Below are 19,756 nucleotides of genomic sequence, written 5' to 3' on the forward strand. Positions count from 1 at the left end.
GCGGAGCACAGGCTCCGGACGCGCAGGCTCAGCGGCCATGGCTCACGGGCCCAGCCGCTCCGCGGCATGTGGGATCGTCCCGGACCGGGGCACGAACCCGTGTCCCCTGCATCGGCAGGCGGACTCTCAACCACTGCGCCACCAGGGAAGCCCCTCACTTCTCTTTTTTAAAAACGTTTTATTGATAAGTGTTCACATGTGTATATACTTTTTAAACCACCACCAGAATCAAAATGCTGCACATATTCATTACACCCTATAGTTTCTTTGTGCCTCTTGGTAATCCTTCCCTCTTCCTTTCAACCCTAGCCCCAGGCAACCACTAATCTGCTTTCTGTCACTATTGATTAATTTGCATTTTCTAGAATTTTGCACGAATGGAATAATGAAGTATGTACTGTTTGATTTGGCATGGCTTCCTTCACTCAGCGTAGGGTTTTGAGATTTATCCATGTTGTTGTATGTATCAATAGTTTATTCCTTTTTATCACTGAGTAGTGAATTTTTGTATTGATATACCACAATTTCTTTTTCTGTTTTTCAATATACTATGATTTATTTGTCTCTTCACTTGTTAATGAACATTTGGGTTAATCCCAGTGGGTTGGCAGTTACGAGTAAAGTTGCTATGAACATCTATGTACACGTTTTTGTATGGACAAGTGCTGTCATGTTGCAGGTATATACCTTAACTTTTTAAGAAATAAATTGTCTTCCAAAGTGGTTGGAACATTTTATTTTCATGAGAGCAGTGTATTAGAGTTCTAGCTTTGAGAGCTTTGAAAGTAGAAGTTGGTGAATTTGATGAAGTTTAGTTTATTTTTCTTTTGTGGATTGTGCTTTTGGTTTCATAGCTAAGAAAACTTTGCCTTTGATTACCCTAAAGACTCAAAGAATTTGTTATATGTTTTTCTACTAGTGTTATAGTTTCGGTTTTATATTTATATTTTTGGTTGGGTTTTATATTGATATATTTATTCATTTAGAGTTAATTTTTATGTATAGTACAAGTTGTGGATTAAAGTTCTTTTGTTTTTTAAATATGGATATCTAATTCTTCAAGTACTATTTGTTGAAAAGATTTTCTTTTTCCGTTGAATTAACTTTGAATCTTTGTCAAAAATCAATTGACCATAAGTAGGATGGACTATTTTTGGATTCTCTTGGTTACATTCATTCCTAAGTATTTTCCAGATATTTCATTGTTAGTGTAAAGAAGCACTATAGATTTCTGTGTGTTGATTTTTTATCCTGCAACCCTACCGAATTTATTAGTTCTAACGGTTTCTGGTGGAGTGTTTAGGATCTTCTGTACATAAGATCATATCATCTGCAGAGACAGCTTTACTTCTTCCTTTTTGATTTGGATGTCTATTATTTCTTTCTCTTGACTAATTGCTTTGGCTATGGCTTCCAGTATCATGCTGTGAATAGGAGGGTAAGAGTGGGTACCCTTGTCATGATCTTAGAAGAAAAGCTCTGAACCTTTAGTATGATGTAGCTGTGGGGTTGTCCTATATGGCTTTTATTCTGTTGAGGTACATTCCTTCTATACCCAATTTTTTGAAGAGTTTTTATAATGCAGGGATGTTGTATTTTGTCAAATGCTTTTTCAGCATCTATTGAAATCATCATATAATTTTTATCTTTTATTCTATTAATGTGGTATATTACATTTATTGATTTGCATATGCTGAACCATCCTTGCATCCGAGGGGTAAATCCTATTAGATCATAGTATATGATCTTTTTAATGTGCTGTTGAATCTGGTTTGCTAATAATGAGTTTGGGAGTATTCCTTTTTCTTTAATTTTTGCAAGAGTTTGAGAAGAGCATTAATTCTTCTTTAAATGTTTGATTCACCAGTGAAATCATCTTTGTTGGGAGGTTTTTGTTTACTCATTCAGTCTCCTTACTTGTTGTTATTGGTTTGTTCAGATTTTCTATTTCTTCATGATTCAATCTTGGTAGATGAATGTTTCTAGGAATTTATCCACTTCTGTGTTATTCAGTTTGTTGGCATATAATTAATCTTAGTAGTTCTACGATCGTTTGTATTTCTGTTATTATTTGTAATTTCTCTTTTTTCATTTATAATTTTATTTACGTCTTCTCTCTTTTTTTCTTAGTAAGCTAAAAGTTTGTCTATTTAGCATATCTTTTGAAAAAACCACTTGGTTTTATTGATTCTTTTTGTTTCTATTTTTTTTTTCTTTTCTGGTCTCTCATTTATTTCTGCTCTGATCTTGGTTATTTCCTTCTTTCTGCTACCTTGAGCTTAGTTTGTTCTTTTTCTAGTTCCTTTAGGGGTAAAGTTAAGTTGTTTATTGGAGAGCTTTTTGTTTTCTTAATGTATGCATTTATCACTATAAACTTCCTTCTCAGAAGTGCTTCTCCTGCATCTCATAAGTTTTGGTATGTTGAGTTTCCATTTTTGTTTGTTTCAAGATAGTTTTAAAATTCTCTTTTTATAGCTTCTTTGATCTATTGGTTGTTCAGGAGTCTGTTTTTTAATATGCACGTATTGGTGTATTTTCCGACTTTCCTTCTGTTACTGCTTTCCAGTTTCATACCAGTGTAGTTGGAAAAGATACTTGGTATGATTTCAGTCTTCTTAAATTAGCTAAGACTTGTTTTATGGCCTACCATACATCTGTCCTGGAGAATGTTCTTTGTGCACTTGAGAAGAATGTGTATTCTGGATGGAATGCTCTGTATATGTATGTTAAGTATTAAAGTATACTTAAAGTATAGTTCATGTCCAACGTTTTCTTACTGATTTTCAGTCTGGATAACCTATTGTTGAAAGTGCAGTACTGAAGTCCCCACTATTGAATTGTTGTCTGTTTTTCTCTTCAGATCTGTTAGTACAGTTGACCCTTAAACCACATGGATTTGAACTGCACAGGTCTACTTTTATGCAGATTTTTTTCAATAAATATACAATCAGCCCTCCATATCCATGGGTTCTGCATTCACAGATTCAATCAAGCATGGATTGTGTACTAAGTTTGTAATCTGTGGTTGGTTGAATCTCTGGATGTGGAACCCATGAGTACAGAGAGCCAACTGTGGGACTGGGCATACTCGGATTTTGGTTTCTGAGATGAGTCCTAGAACCAATCTCCCATGGATTCCGAGGGACGACTGTATTTGTTTAATATATTTAGGTGTTCCAGTGTTGAGTATATATATATATATTTATGATTGTTATATCCTTTTGCTGAATTTACCCATCTATCATGGTATAATGACCTTCTTTATCTCTTGTTGCTGCTTTTGAGGTAAAGTCTGTTTCATCTAAGCATAGCTACCCTATACCCTAAGTATAGCTCTCTTTTTGTGTTCTTAAATCTTAAGTGAGTCTTTTGTAGGCAGCAAAGAGTTGTGTATTGTATTTTTTTAAAATCCATTTGGCTACTCTGTGTCTTTTGTTTGGAGAATTTGATCCATTTACATGTATTTGTTTAGTTTTAAAAATTTATTTATTTATGGCTGCGTTGGGTCTTTGTTGCTGTGCGTGGGCTTTCTCTAGTTGCGGCAAGTGGGGGCTACTCTTTGTTGCGGTGCGTGGGCTTCTCATTGCGGTGGCTTCTCTTGTTGTGGAGCGCGGGCTCTAGGTGCGTGGGCTTCAGTAGCTGTGGCTCAAAGGCTCTAGGGTGCAGGCTCAGTAGTTGTGACGCATGGGCTTTGTTGCTTCGCAGCATGTGGGATCTTCCAGGACCAGGGCTCGAACCTGTGTCTTCTGCATTGGCAGGTGGATTCTTAACCACTACGCCACCAGGGAAGCCCCTCCATTTACATTTAGAATGATTATTAATAGGAAGGGACTTACCAATGCCATCTTTTAAATTGTTTTCTGGCTGTTTTGTAGTGCCCTTGTTCTTTTCTTCCTCTCTTGCTGTCTTCCTTTGTGAATTGGTGATTTTCTGTAGTGGTATGCTTTGATTCCTTTCTCTTCATGTTTGTGTATCAACTGTAGGGTTTGGCTTTATGGTTAACATGAGGTTTACATAAAACATCTTATAGATGTAACAATCTATCTTATGCTGATAGTTGCATATAAAAACTACTCTTTTATTCCTCCCCTTTTGTTTTTCTGATGTCAAAATTTGCCTCTCTTTGTATTGTGTATTCATTAGTAAATTATTGTAGGTATAGTTTAAAAAATATGTTTACTAAACTATTTCAGTCTTTATATTAGAGGTAAGTGGTTAGCACATCACCATGTTACAGTATCAGAGTTTTGATTTTTACTGTGTATGTTATCAGTGTGTTGTGTATTTCTGTATATTTTTGTGTTATTAATTTAGTGTCCTTTCATTTCAGCTTACAGAATTCCTTTCAGCCTTTCTTGTAAGGCAGATCTAGTAAAGATGAATTCCCTCAGCATTTGTTTGTCTGGGAAAGTATTTTTTTCTTCATTTTCGAAGGACAACTTTGCCAAATAAATTCTTGGTTGGTAGTTTTTTTCTTTCAGCACCTTGAATATATCATCCCACTGTCTCCTGGTCTGTAAAGTTTCTGTTGAAAATCCAGCAGCCTTATGGGGGTTCCCTTGTAGGTAATAGGCTTCTCTTGTTGCTTTTGAGATTCTCTCTTTGTCTTTGAGTTTTGACAGTTTTATTGTAATGTATTTTGGGTTAGATCTTTTGGGGTTGAATTTGTTTGGGGACCTATGAGTGTCATGAATTTGGATGGCCAAATCCTTCCCTATATTTGGGACGTTCTCAGCTATTATTTCTTTAAATATGCTTTCTGCCCCCTTCTCCCTCTCTTTCCCTTCTTGGACTCCAGAGATTCACAGACTGCTTCTCTTGATGCTATCTTATAGTTCACGTAGGCCTTCTTCACTCTTTTTCATTTTTTTTCTTTGCTCTCCTCTGACCTGATAATTTCAAAAGTCCTGTTTTCTCTTCACAGATTCTTTCTTCTGTTTAATCCATTCTGCTGTTGATACTCTCTGTTGCACTTTTTATTTCATTCATAATTTCATACATTCAGCTGTATTTTTCAGCTCCATAATTTATTTGGTTTCTTATCATTTCTGTCTCTTTGTTTAACTTCTCATTTTGTTTGTGAATTTTTTTCCTAAATTCTTTGAATTGTCTTTCTGTATGTTCTTGTAGCTTACTGAGCTTCCTTAAATCAACTGTTTTGAATTCTTTATTGGGCAAATCGTAGACCTCCATGTCTTTGGAGTCAGTTACTGGAAAATTATTGCTGTCCTTTGATGGTGTCCTGTTTCCTTGATTTTTCATATTCCTTGAAGTCTTAACATGTGCTGTCTTTGCATTTGAAGTAGCACTCACTTCCTCTAGTCTTAACTGACTGACTTCCAGAGAGAAATTCTTACTGTCTGCCATGATAGGGATTCTGAGGCTTTCTCAAACCTTCTTGGATACCCCTGTCCCACATTTCTTGCTTCCTTTTGTGGCAGAATTCTTAAGCTTGTATACCTTCTCTCAGTCCTGCAAAGCACCAGGCTGAGTACTGACAGCCTCCCTTTTGCTTTTCCAAGGGCAGTGCTGAATGCTCAGATTTGTGGTCTCTCTCCGGTCCACAGATTCAGAATGGCTTTCTGAGCATGCTTACTAGAGAGCATGCAAAAGCTTGCTCTCACCACCATCAGGAGTGTGCATACCTGCCACAGAATGGGAGAATGGGAGTGTTTGTGAGTGAGGCTTATGGAGAACTGGCAGTGCCCATGGTCCAGTTGGGGGATCAGCAGATGGGACAACCCTAGTGTCTTGTGAGTGGGCCCCTTGATGGAGTCCATGATGTGGTTAATAGGATATATGTCCCTTCAATACATTCATTCCAATCCCTGGCTGCTGTTCTCTCAGCCTCTCACACTCCCACCCCTCCCCCTGACCCCAGTCATGCAGCTCATGATTTAGTGAGAGAGAAATGTGCCTCTTTGGTAGCATCCCACACAGCTGGAGGAGCTGGCTACCTACTCACACGGTTTCACTTTTTACTGTGGGAGAAATCACGGGCCAAGACAGATTCTCTTAGCACTGAGCTGTGCTCCCTTGTGGGCGGGGTGACATTGGTAAGTCAAACCATTCCTCTTACTCTCTCCAGTGTGTCCACTCTTGGATATTTTTGCTCAAACACTGTGCTGGAACTTCTCCACTGAACTAGACTTCCACAAAGGCTTTCTTTTCTGTGGGTGATTGTCTAAGTCGATGTTCCCCAGGGCCTCCTGGACCTTGGCTGAGAGGAGCTGGAGCCCATTCCTGGGCCATTTCAGGGTCCACGGCTGGGATCGAGGTCTGTATGCCTATTTCCTGACTCACAGGTTGACAAGACTTCTCCTGAGTCCCTGGAGTGTGGTGCTGGATCACACAGCTCCCATAGAAGGCACTTTTGTCTGTGGTTGGATGCCAAATTGTTTTTGTTGAGGTGGGGGGCGTACAATCAAGCGACGTCTTACTCGGCCATGTTCCTGACATCATTCTCCCCCAGGCAACATGTTTTTTTTAATGATTTGAATCCTTTTAAATATAGTGATATCAAGATATGGTCTATCTTGGCAAATGTTCTATGTGTATTTGAAACAAATGTGTATTTTGCTGTTTGTGAATATAAATGTTATATAAATATCAATTAGGTCAAGTTAGTTTATGGTGTTGTTCAGGCCTTCTGTATTCTTACTGTTACGAGTACTTGTTTTGTCAATTGTTGAGAGAGGGGGGATATTGACTGTAATTGTGGAATCATCTACTGTTGGCCCTTGAACAACATGGGTTTGAACTGTGTGGGTCCACTTACAATGTGGATAGTTTTCAATAGCAAATACTATAGTACTACATGATTCTTGGTTGGTTAAATCTGTGGAAGCAGAGGAACCACGGATACAGAAGGCCGACTATAGGTTATATGTGGATTAACCCCTGTGTTGTTCAACGGTCAAGCATATTTCTGTTTGCTAGTCTATCAATTTTTGCTTAATGTATTTGATAGATCTGTTATTAGTTGCATAGATATTTAAGACTGGTATGTTCTCATCATGAATTGATTCCTTTATGATTGTGAAATGACTATTTTTGCCTCTAATAATATTTTTTGCTCTGAAATCTATTTTGTCTATTGTCAGTATAGCTACTTCAACTTTCTTTTGATTAGTATTACTGTGGTAAATATTTTTTTCATCCTTTTACTTTTTAAAATCTTTTTTATTGTGATAGAATATGCATAAGACGTTTTAAAGTGTACAGTTTTGTGACATTAAGTACATTCACATTGTTGTGTCCGTCCTTTTACTTTTAATTTATTTGTTTCTTTATACTTGAGGTCAATATCTTATAGGCAGGATATAGTTGGATATTGATTTTTAGAATTTAATCTGACAGTCTCTTCTTTTTAACTGAATTGTTTAGACTATTTACATTAAATGTGATTGTTTATGTGGTTGGATTTAATGCTACCAGTTTACTTTTGCCCTTTGTTCTCTTTTATTCTCTATTTCTGTCTTTTTGGTTTGATTTTTCATGATTCTGTTTTAACTCCCTTGTTGGCTAGTCTCCTATAACTCTTTGTTGTTATATTATGGTTGTTTTAGGGTTTCTAGTGTCCATCTTTATCTTAATAAATTCTTCCTTGAAGTAGTACTGTTGCACTTCACATGTAGTTTAAGAATCTTACAATATACTTCCGCTCTGTTTTAACTGTTGTGTTATTGTTATTATGTTTCACTTCTACATATATTATAAACCCAGCAATGCACTATTATTTTTGCTTTAAATAGTTGTCTTTTATAGAGATTATATAGTAAGGAATAAAGTCTTTTCTATTTCAAATGTAGTTATTATGTGTGATGCTTTTTATTCCCCTGTGAAGACTCAGATTTATCTAGTATCATTTTCTTCCTACCTGATGGTCTTCCTTTATCATTTCTTACCATGAAGCGCTGCTGGTGTTGAATTTCTACTTTTATATATCTGAAAAAGTATTTATTTTGCCTTTGTTTTTGGAAGATATTTTGGCTTGGGATAGAAGCCTAGTTTGACAATTTTTTTTTCTCTCAGTTATTTGAAAATGTTTCTTCACTATCTTTGGGTAACATGCTTTCCATGCGATATTTCATGTTATGATCTGTTCCTGTGTACTTACTATTTCTTTTTCTCTGACTGCTTTAAAGATTTTCTCTTTTTCACTGATTTTAAGTAATTTGATTATATTGTGCCTTAGTGTTATTTCCTCATTGTGTGTGTGTGTGTGTGTGTGTGTGTGTGTGTGTGTGTGTGTGTAGTTCTTTGAACAACTTGAATCTGTGGATTTATAGTTTTCATCAAATATGGAAAATTCTTGGCCAGTATTTTTCTTTCTCCCATTCTTTCTCCTCTTCTTTGATGACTCTAATCATATGTATTAAACTGCTTTAAAGTCATCCCACAGCTCACTGATACTCTAATAATTATTTTTTGCCTGTGTTTCCTATTGGATAATTTCCACTGCTATGTCTTGTTTTCACTATTCTTTTCTTTTGTGATATCTAACCTGTTTTGAATCCTATCCAATATATTTATATTTCATCTCAGACATTGTGATTTTCCTGTCTGGAAGTTTAATTTCTTTTTCTCTATTAACCATGTTCAGTCTTTTCCCAACTTCTTGTACTTATGAACTACAGTTATATCACTATTTTTAATGTACTTGTCTCCTAATTCTGTCATCTGTGCCATTTTGGGGTTGGTTCCAATTGACTGATTTTTCTGTTCATTATCACTCATATTACCTTGCCTTATAGTCTTGTCTTCCTTGCCATGCCTTGTAGTTTTTGATTAGTTTGATCTTTTCAGTCTTACTTTTAAGCTGTTTAAAAAGGAATAGAGCAGTAGTCCAGGGCTAATTATATACCACTATCGGGGCAAAATCCTCCTGAGAATTCTTCCTGATTTGTGGATTATGAGTTTTTTTTTTTACTCTAACTGGATTTTTGGTGTACTACAGCATAGGCTCCCATTATTAAAAACTGAACAAGAAATGCTAAAAAAAAAATTCTTGAAAACATTGTAGAGCTACCAAAGCAGCCAGGACTTGAGAGTACAAAAGTAGTGGTTATAAGCATTGGTTTTAAATTTTAAAAATAGGATTGATTTTAATTAAAATTACTTAAAATGTTTACATTTATATGTGTTTTTTTTAAGTGAAAGATTGAACACTTCTTGAAAGATCAGATTTCTCTTGTTTCAGGGTTGTGTGGTGGAGTGTAGTGGAAATGACCTTTATACTTAGGGAATGAGATTATGAGTTGTGACCAGTAGTGTAATTTTTTGCCAGTCACTTTGTATCTCTGGATGGGCCTTTGTTTCTTCATCTGTTCTAAAATTTCACAATAATTTTTATTTTTATCACCAGTGTAGTTAATCGAGGCATTTTATATATATAAAGTTTTATGGAGAGTTTTTATACAGTTCTGCTGTAGTTCACCTAGGGAAATTAATGTCTGAATTTCTTATGTATATGGCATAAAGTATAATTTGATGGGGTACACATAGGATTGCTTATAAATAATTCACAACTAATAAATAAAACTGTCCTTTTCAGAGATGGGTAAATAACAGTAGCAAGTGGTTGCCAAAGTGTACTGAGGGTTTTTTTTGTGCTTGGCAGTGTTCTTAGATCTCTACATGTACTACTTCATTTATTCATCACAGGGAGATACACCAGTCCCAAATCATATATCTATGCTGGTAGTACTGGTGTTAGAACTAACAGTTAGGCTTCTTAGATGCTCATGCTTTGTTATAGACCCCTTCCTCCATTTGAATGCCATTTGCTTAATATCTGCATAATTTATAGTTTATAAAATTCACTAATATATATGATTAATTTTATTTCATCTTCACAACACCCTGTGAAACAGGGTTTTACAGATGAGTAAAGTGAGGTTTGGAAAGGTTGATTCAGGTGTGGTACCACATCTAGGAAGTGATAGAGTCGGGATACAAATTCTACTCTTCCCTCCAAATTGTTTATTTATTTATTTATTTATTTTGCGGTACACGGTCCTCTCACTGTTGTGGCCTCTCCCTTTGCGGAGCACAGGCTCCGGACGTGCAGTCTCAGCGGCCATGGCTCACGGGCCCAGCCGCTCCGCGGCATGTGGGATCTTCCCGGACCGGGGCACGAACCCGTATCCCCTGCATCGGCAGGCGGACTCTCAACCACTGCGCCACCAGGGAAGCCCCAAATTGTTTATTTTTACTGTGCCATATTTTCAGTGAGTAAAGGAAAGCAAATGCTCTTTGTTGAGATACTTTCTTTTTCTTTTTAAAAGCAAATATGGAATATGGGTATATGAAATTTTTTTTTTTTTTTTTTTTTGCGGTACGCGGGCCTCTCACTGTTGTGGTCTCTCCCGTTGCGGAGCACAGACTCCGGACGCGCAGGCTCAGCGGCCATGGCTCACAGGCCCAGCCACTCCGCGGCATGTGGGATCTTCCCGGAGCGGGGCACAAACCCGTATCCCCTGCATCGGCAGGCGGACTCTCAACCACTGCGCCACCAGGGAAGCCCTGAAATATTTATTTATACTTCTTTTGGCTTAGCTACTTCTCACTCATCTTTCTGGTTTTAGTTTTGATGTGTCTTCCTTGGGGAGATTTGCCCAAGGACTAGGTCAGTTTTCCTACTTATTATTTGAAACCCTCAGAAGGTCAGGTGCTTATTTTTATATTGAACATTCATAAGCCTTTATTTGTGATTGTATTTTGAAGACTCAGAAAAAATTAATTTTTTACTGAACCTGACAAAATATGATTCGTAGTTTAAAAATTATGTGGAAAATGAAAAATAGATAAAGAATAGGGGCTGTTAGCATGATCTGAGAAGGCTGAAGAGACAGCAGTGGGATGGAAAACACACTTCATCTGTGAAAGATACACCTTCACATTATGAGTCATGATCCAGTTAATCTTTTTAGGTAATAACTGTAAGATTCGCAAACTATATGCCTATTTGACAAGATATGGAAGCTCAGATACAACTTAACTTTTCACAGTGAGTCAGAGGCTTATTAGGGTTAAAGTTTCTGACATCCAACCTTTATGGTTTTGAGTTGCAATGTGTTTTACTTACGGCCTTGTGTCTGTGTACCCTTTCCTTGCAGGAGCTATGGAGGTGGTTGTAGCCCTCATGGAGGGGTCTTCAGTGCTCCTCCTGCAGGTGGGCGAGCCAAGGCTTTGCACTCCCTCTGGCTTTCTGTGTGGCATGTGTGAACAGCTTGATGTATTTGACACCAGGGTGACAGCAAAGAAGCTGTGAGCAGAGCAGTGTGCTGTAGGGCCCAGCTGTGTGGATTTATCTGCATCTCAGGCGGAGGAACAGCAGTTAGCCAGATCTGACAGTCAAACATGAGCGCCTTCTGCCTCCACTCCGGAGTGCATTTGAATGTCGTGTGTGTTTACTGACTGCTTGACATTTGACACAAAGAAATTGTCAGAGCTGTTTCTCTTCCCCCTCTTCACTCTTTACTGTGCTAGTCTACAAGTCTACCCCCGAAATACTTTATCATACATCACAAAAGTATGCACTGTCTAATATAAAGCCAAAAATCATGTCATGTCGTCTTGATCTTTGTATTGAATTCCATGTGAAGAATTAGTAGGTAATATACTTGAGTTGATAATTGGTAATATGTTGAATAGGCAATATGTTTACAGAGTTCAAAAATCAAAACAATACAAAAAGAAATACTTTGTATGGTCTTACTCCATCCCTGGCCCTTCTAGTTGTTTCCCACCTCTGCCCCTGAGAGAGAACCACTTGAGTAGTTTGTCACATGTCCTTTATGTTTCTTTATGCAAATACAAGCAGATATTCTTTCCTTTGCCTTTCACTTCCCCATGTATCCTGGAGAGCTCTTTGTTTCACTAAAGGGAGCCTCCTCATTCTTGTTTACTGTTGCTTTGTATCTCATTGTGTGGATGTACCAGCATTTATTTAACCATCCTCTGTGGATGGACACTGGCACTGTTTCTGATCTTTTTTTTTTAGTTGGGATATAATTCACACACCATAAAATTCAACCTTTTAAGTATGCAACTAAGTGGTTTTTAACATGTTTCCAAGCTTCTGGTCTACAAATAGTGGTCCAGTGAGTAAACTTGTACATACATTCTTCAGAACATGGTACAAGTAAGAAATTAAAATCCTTAGAAGTAGGATTTTGGGATCAAAGGGAATGCATTTGAATTTCGATAGGAGTTGTCAGTTGCCCTGCATTGGAATTGTACCCGTGTGCACTCCTGAGTATGAGAGGGCTTGTTTCTCTACAGTTATGCTCAAAGTGACTATGCCTTTTTATAAAGCAATCTTAATTTTTAAGAAATGTGTGATGTTCATGAACTACCAGTTTAATCTAATAATCATTCCTGATTGACTTCACCAAGGCAAATATGACCAAAGGTTCTTTTTAAGTTGATAAATAGTGCTATTTATAATTGATCTCATTAGTTAATCAGTAGAATTACAGGTTGTGAATGTTGATGTACAGAGCAGATTTCATCTGTGTGGCCTTAAGTTGAGTGATTTCCTGACCCCATTCTCTCCTGTCATAGAGATATAACAATGCTCACAGTATTAAAATTAAAATTCCTAGTAGAAAAAGGCCACTTATATTCTGCTTGCTCTATGGTAGGAACATTCTTGTAGAATTTTATCCTTTCGGATACCTGCACCCCAGTGTTCATAGCAGCACTATTTACAATAACAAGACATGGAAGCAACTTAAGTGTCCATCAATAGATGAATGGATAAAGAAAATGTGGTGTATATATATACATGTGTATATATATATATGTGTGTGTGTGTGTATGTATATATATACACACACACACACACAGTGGATTATTACTTATCTATAAGAAAAGAATGAAATAATGCCATTTGCAGCAACACGGATGGACCTAGTAATTGTCATACTAAGTGAAGTCAGACAGAGAAAGACAAACATCATTTGATATCTCTTAGATGTGGAATCTTAAAAAAATGATATAAATGAACTTATTTACAAGTAGAAATAGACTCACAGTCATAGAAAACAAACTTACGGTTACCAAAGGGGAAAGGGAGGAGGAGGGATAAATTTGGCATTTGAGATTAACAGATACAGACTACTATATATATAAAAATGAATTTTATCCTCCTGATACAGCCTTACAGGTTATAATGTTTTCTGTGTGTCTGATGCACTGGACCTCAACTGAGCTGAGAAGTGGTTGTTTTTATAATGATTTTGCTGAAGTATTTATTATAAGTGGAATTTCAGCCTCCAGTGGTGCTTGTTCATCTTTGGGACAGGTCTCTTGCTGTTTAATCTGGTCAAGGTGGAATATGTAATTCCTAATAGAAATCTGTACCTTTGTGTTCTCTATTATATGCAGATTAGCTTTATGGACTCTCCCGAAGAGATTTTAAGGTGGTGTTTGTAAGGTGGAGCCATCTCAAGGTCTGAGATATCATGTGCATTTTAATTGTTCAAGCCTTTAACATTTTTTTAAACATTAAAACTTTTTGGGGGGCACGTAAGTGTTCTGTCTATAGAAAGGACTGGTAAAAGATTCATCGGAAAATGCAGGCTTCCCTGAGCCTGAAGTGAAAATTGAGGTATAGGTTTTGATTAAGTTCGTGGTGGAGTGCATAAATGTGCAAGTATAGGCATGAAAACATCATTAGTTCTTTCTGTGTCCCAAATAATGGCTAAGGTGGAAAACAGATAAACCTCTTAACCAATGATTTATATAAACCAATGGTTTGTGTTAGTGTTATAGGTCCTTTGTAAAGGAAAACTCTTCATAGTTTAACTGGTAAGCCAGTCTTATCATTACAGATGAGAAAGAACCTTTCAGACAAAGCAGAAAGCTTTAATTATATAAACAGACTAGAATTTTGCATAAGAGTAAAGTTTACTCTTTTGCCTCTCTTAGGTCAACTGGTTTCTATTTTTCTATTCCCTTTTTTCTTTATTCACTTTGGATAATTATACAAAAGATCCAGAAAGGACTTGAGTTCTGCCTGAAGGGGTATTTGCTCTGGACTACTCTGTGATGGGTTAGTGTGAGAAGGCTGCCCAGAGATGGGAGAGGATGATTCTCAGGGCCACCATGTCTGGTTGAGCAGGTTGTTCACTGCATGAAGACAGTGCCCATTGGGACAGGTTGGGGCTAAAATCCAGTTTGTGTTCTCCAAGTCATGCTGTAGGGAGTAGAGGGGCATCAACCTAGAGTAAGGCACACTATTTTCTAATTCTTATAGAAGTGCCTTAGTGGCTGACAACAGCCTGAATAATGCATTGTACTGCAGTTTTGTTTCTGCCTTTTCTGTTTTTTTTCTTTCAGAAAATTTCTATAGTATATAGATGATTTCTATGTGTGTCTGTGTACACATATATGTATGCTATTTATATGCCACATACACAGACATGGAAGCAACTTAAGTGTCCATCAATAGATGAATGGATAAAGAAAATGTGGTGTATATATATACATGTGTATATATATATATGTGTGTGTGTGTGTATGTATATATATACACACACACACACACAGTGGATTATTACTTATCTATAAGAAAAGAATGAAATAATGCCATTTGCAGCAACACGGATGGACCTAGTAATTGTCATACTAAGTGAAGTCAGACAGAGAAAGACAAACATCATTTGATATCTCTTAGATGTGGAATCTTAAAAAAATGATATAAATGAACTTATTTACAAGTAGAAATAGACTCACAGTCATAGAAAACAAACTTACGGTTACCAAAGGGGAAAGGGAGGAGGAGGGATAAATTTGGCATTTGAGATTAACAGATACAGACTACTATATATATAAAAATGAATTTTATCCTCCTGATACAGCCTTACAGGTTATAATGTTTTCTGTGTGTCTGATGCACTGGACCTCAACTGAGCTGAGAAGTGGTTGTTTTTATAATGATTTTGCTGAAGTATTTATTATAAGTGGAATTTCAGCCTCCAGTGGTGCTTGTTCATCTTTGGGACAGGTCTCTTGCTGTTTAATCTGGTCAAGGTGGAATATGTAATTCCTAATAGAAATCTGTACCTTTGTGTTCTCTATTATATGCAGATTAGCTTTATGGACTCTCCCGAAGAGATTTTAAGGTGGTGTTTGTAAGGTGGAGCCATCTCAAGGTCTGAGATATCATGTGCATTTTAATTGTTCAAGCCTTTAACATTTTTTTAAACATTAAAACTTTTTGGGGGGCACGTAAGTGTTCTGTCTATAGAAAGGACTGGTAAAAGATTCATCGGAAAATGCAGGCTTCCCTGAGCCTGAAGTGAAAATTGAGGTATAGGTTTTGATTAAGTTCGTGATGGAGTGCATAAATGTGCAAGTATAGGCATGAAAACATCATTAGTTCTTTCTGTGTCCCAAATAATGGCTAAGGTGGAAAACAGATAAACCTCTTAACCAATGATTTATATAAACCAATGGTTTGTGTTAGTGTTATAGGTCCTTTGTAAAGGAAAACTCTTCATAGTTTAACTGGTAAGCCAGTCTTATCATTACAGATGAGAAAGAACCTTTCAGACAAAGCAGAAAGCTTTAATTATATAAACAGACTAGAATTTTGCATAAGAGTAAAGTTTACTCTTTTGCCTCTCTTAGGTCAACTGGTTTCTATTTTTCTATTCCCTTTTTTCTTTATTCACTTTGGATAATTATACAAAAGATCCAGAAAGGACTTGAGTTCTGCCTGAAGGGGTATTTGCTCTGGACTACTCTGTGATGGGTTAGTGTGAGAAGGCTGCCCAGAGATGGGAGAGGATGATTCTCAGGGCCACCATGTCTGGTTGAGCAGGTTGTTCACTGCATGAAGACAGTGCCCATTGGGACAGGTTGGGGCTAAAATCCAGTTTGTGTTCTCCAAGTCATGCTGTAGGGAGTAGAGGGGCATCAACCTAGAGTAAGGCACACTATTTTCTAATTCTTATAGAAGTGCCTTAGTGGCTGACAACAGCCTGAATAATGCATTGTACTGCAGTTTTGTTTCTGCCTTTTCTGTTTTTTTTCTTTCAGAAAATTTCTATAGTATATAGATGATTTCTATGTGTGTCTGTGTACACATATATGTATGTTATTTATATGCCACATACACACACACACATATCACATATGCTTGAATATAAGGTTAGATATTCTTTGAAAAAATCCCTCATAAGGAGGGTGTCATCTTGTATGTATTTGGTTCCTTATAAAGTACTTTATAATGCGCGGTCCTCTCTTAGTTACCTTGTTTGAACAGCACGGGTACTATTTGGAAGACATAGTAGCTTGAAATGGCCTCAGACAACACTAGTTGTGGGTGCTTGAAAAGATTTCTTTATCAAATTGGAAAAGAAAAGAAGCAAAGATATTCAAGATACATTTAGTAATTATTCTAGGGATGAAAGGTCACTTTTAAAAAGTAATGTGTAAGTGGATATGATCTCAAATAAATGTATACAGGATGAATAAATTCTCCAAATACCCTGACGTTATGTAAATGGATACTTGTGGCTTGGTTGGAGAGTTTCAGTGATAGTAAGGATTCGACAACTGCTGTGTCTCAAGCGGATTATACAGACAGGAAGATTTGTTCTGGAAAACTGGATTGGATAACTCAAAAGGTGACTCTAGTGATGAAGAAAAAGACCCTGATGTTAAAGATACACGTCAAGAGTGAAGCAAATTGCTTCCTGAAATGTGAGAGCGAAGAAAATGATTATGTCTAAGTTAATGTTTTATAGGATGTATACTTTAAATGCATGTAATTAAATTAATACATTTTATAATTGACTTTTGACTAATTTCTCTCTCGAAAAGTTTCTACATTCAAGTTGGCTAAATTTTGGAGGGTAGTCTCTTATGGGAAAAAATAAGGGATTGTCTTATGTTTTGGGTCAGTTTACATTCAGTCACCTGTAGTCATTATTATTTTTAAACAGAAACTGAGGCTTCTTGAAGAGCTTGAAGACACTTGGCTTCCTTATCTGACCCCCAAAGATGATGAATTCTATCAGCAGGTAAGGTCTTTTAATATTTGTCAATTTGCACTGAATTTTTCCTGCTCTACCTTATGTTACCTATGAAGCCACTGTGGTCTAGAGAGGTTAAATGAGAGGTGAAATGGTCTGAGTTGGTCATCCAGTGTCTCCTCACCCCCAGAATGTATAAATTCCTGCACCGTCTGCTTTCTGCTCTGAACCTAGCGCTCTAGCAACAGCCCACTGTCTTTTCTTCCCTGAGCACTCTATGGTCTTCCTCACTCCTTGCCTCTGTTTCTTCTCCATAGAATATTCTTTTGCCCCTTATCCTGTTGCCAGATGACTAATTTATCAAGACTTCCCTTAAACATCGCCTCCTTTGTGAAAGTTTCTTTACTTACCTTACCTACTAATAGAATTGATTTCACTCTCCGCTGTGCTCCTTGTACCTTATAAATAACTCGATTGTACCTATCACATTGTATTGCAGTTGTGCGATTCTGTGTCTCTCCCCCTGAATTAGTCAGCACTCTTTCAATTACAAGTGACAAAATCACAAACAAATGCATTGTGACAAAAAAGGGGATTTATTGACTTACTTAACTTAGATGTCAAGGAGCAAGCACATGGCCGAATCCAGTTTCTCGAAAGATGTCGTCTGGTCACTGTTTTTGTGTTTCTTGGCTTGGCTTCTTTCTGTGTGGCTTCATGCTAGATAGGCTCTCCCCTGATAGGACAGGAGGACTCTGACAGCCCAGGGGGTATGTGGTCTTCAGCACATAGGACCTTAGAAGAAGGTGGTGATTTCTTTTTTCCTGGTCTGTCTGATTCCCCCAGTAACGATCTCGTTGGCCTGGTTAGAGGCATGTGCCTATCCCTGAATCAGTCATTGTGTTCAGGGGAGTGAGATGCTCCTGTTTGCCTGGCCTAGTTTCCGCACCCACTCTTGGAGTAGGGTTGGAGCATGACCATTCCCACTCACATTGCATGGAGTGTGAGTCAGAGATGGATGGTTTTCCCAAAGGAAAATTGGAGCCCTGTTCCAAAGAAGGAAAGAAAGGCATGCTGAGCGGTAAAAATAGTACCTTTTCATCTCTTCTTTCCTACTAGAATGTTAGCTCTTGGGGTATAAGAATTGGGGCACATCAGCTTGGTTTCTCCAGCACCTAGTATATGCTTGTCGTGCATATAGCTGATTCTCAGTAACCATGGAAAGAAGAGAGGAAAGAATGAGTTTACCCATCTAGAATCCCAGGTCTCCCGTGCATTCTCAGTTCCAGGACATCATCTGTCATCTCCACTGTCATTAGAACTTCACTACCTTTCACCTGGTCAGCCCTTTTATGGATTGCTCTTGTTTTCTTTGCCCCTCTTTCTTAATCCTTAAAGCTGTAATAGACTTTTGTTTTTTAAACCAAAACATAAATCCAAGCATGTCAGCCTTCTGCTTCAAATCCCACAATGGCTGTCTGTTGCCCGGCTCCTGCATTTCCAGCCTCGTCTTCCCCATTTTTTTACCTTTTTACCCACACTGGGTTTTGGCAGTAGTTCAGACTAGCTGTGCAGTATTATATTTTTGGTCTTCCTGCTACATCCTTTCTATCTTCCTTCCTTCGTGAACTTCTGTGTTACCTGTTATTAGTAACAGCTCACGTGTCATCTCCTGTAAGATGCTCCCCTGACATGTCTATAGCCCAGAGGTTCTCTCTGCTCCCTCTTGTGTGCACTTGTAGTACTTCATGTGTACCTTAATTATCTCAGGTTATTGTAATGATTTTATATGCTCCTTCCCCTCATTCTCTGTACTGTATATAGGGCCTGGCACTTAGTAGGTATTTAATTAGTTTGCTTGAATGGATGAATGAATTAATGTATGCATTAGCTCATTTAAAAAGCAAGACATATAATAATATCTGGTGTGATTTTAATTTTGTCTTACACACAAATACTCCTCCCCAGGGAGGTGGCCTCTAGAACAATCTGTGGGACTGATACAGAAATGTTATATCCCAGACTGGTAGACTTTTCTCTTTTGAGCTTTTCTAGTTTTCCAAATTATCTGAATGAACATGTATTCTTTTGTAATCAGGAAAAAAATAATTTTAAAAAGTATCCTTAAAACAGGTAAACGCCCCAAATGTCATCAGTTCTTAAATCCTTGCTAATATTTTCATAGATAGGAGCTTTCTGGTACATGATAATGCACATTATTATAAAGCAACTTCTGAGCCTTTTTAGCTTTTGTATGGTGAAAGGAGTACATGAACAATTAAACACCAAGGATAGCCCAGGTGCTGTGAGCCAGCCATACGCTGAGCCACGAAAGGAGACTCCAAGGCAAACAGAACAACTATCAAGGCTTCACCTTTTAAAAAATTTTTGAATCTTATTTTATTTATTTTTTTTATACAGCAGGTTCTTAATTAGTTATCCATTTTATACCTATTAATGTGTATATTGTCAATCCCAATCTCGCAATTCATCCCACCACCACCACCGCCCCCCACTTTCCCCCTTGGTGTCCATACGTTTGTTCTCTACACCTGTGTCTCTATTTCTGCCCTGCAAACCGGTTCATCTGTACCATTTTTCTAGGTTCCACGTATATGCGTTAATATACAATATTTGTTTTTCTCTTTCTGACTGATTTCACTCTGCAGGACAGTCTCTAGATCCATCCACATCTCTACAAATGACCCAATTCCATTCCTTTTTATGGCTGAGTAATATTCCATTGTATATATGTACCACATCTT

At 37.4% G+C, this 19,756-nt stretch overlaps 1 protein-coding gene across 11 annotated transcripts in view; it reads left to right on the forward strand.

The window, feature by feature from the left end:
* The window catches only part of FTO (FTO alpha-ketoglutarate dependent dioxygenase), a 384,589-nt gene that overhangs the window by 82,050 nt on the left and 282,783 nt on the right, over window positions 1-19,756 (forward strand). For all 11 annotated transcript variants that reach the window (XM_028477736.2, XM_024125031.3, XM_024125032.2 and 8 more), the window contains one exon: window positions 16,962-17,039. In XM_028477736.2, the coding sequence (XP_028333537.1) occupies window positions 16,962-17,039 (78 nt within the window). The remainder of the gene's footprint in view (window positions 1-16,961; window positions 17,040-19,756) is intronic.

Source organism: Physeter macrocephalus, chromosome 17 (assembly GCF_002837175.3).
Source record: "Physeter macrocephalus isolate SW-GA chromosome 17, ASM283717v5, whole genome shotgun sequence".
Classification (NCBI taxonomy): domain Eukaryota; kingdom Metazoa; phylum Chordata; class Mammalia; order Artiodactyla; family Physeteridae; genus Physeter; species Physeter macrocephalus.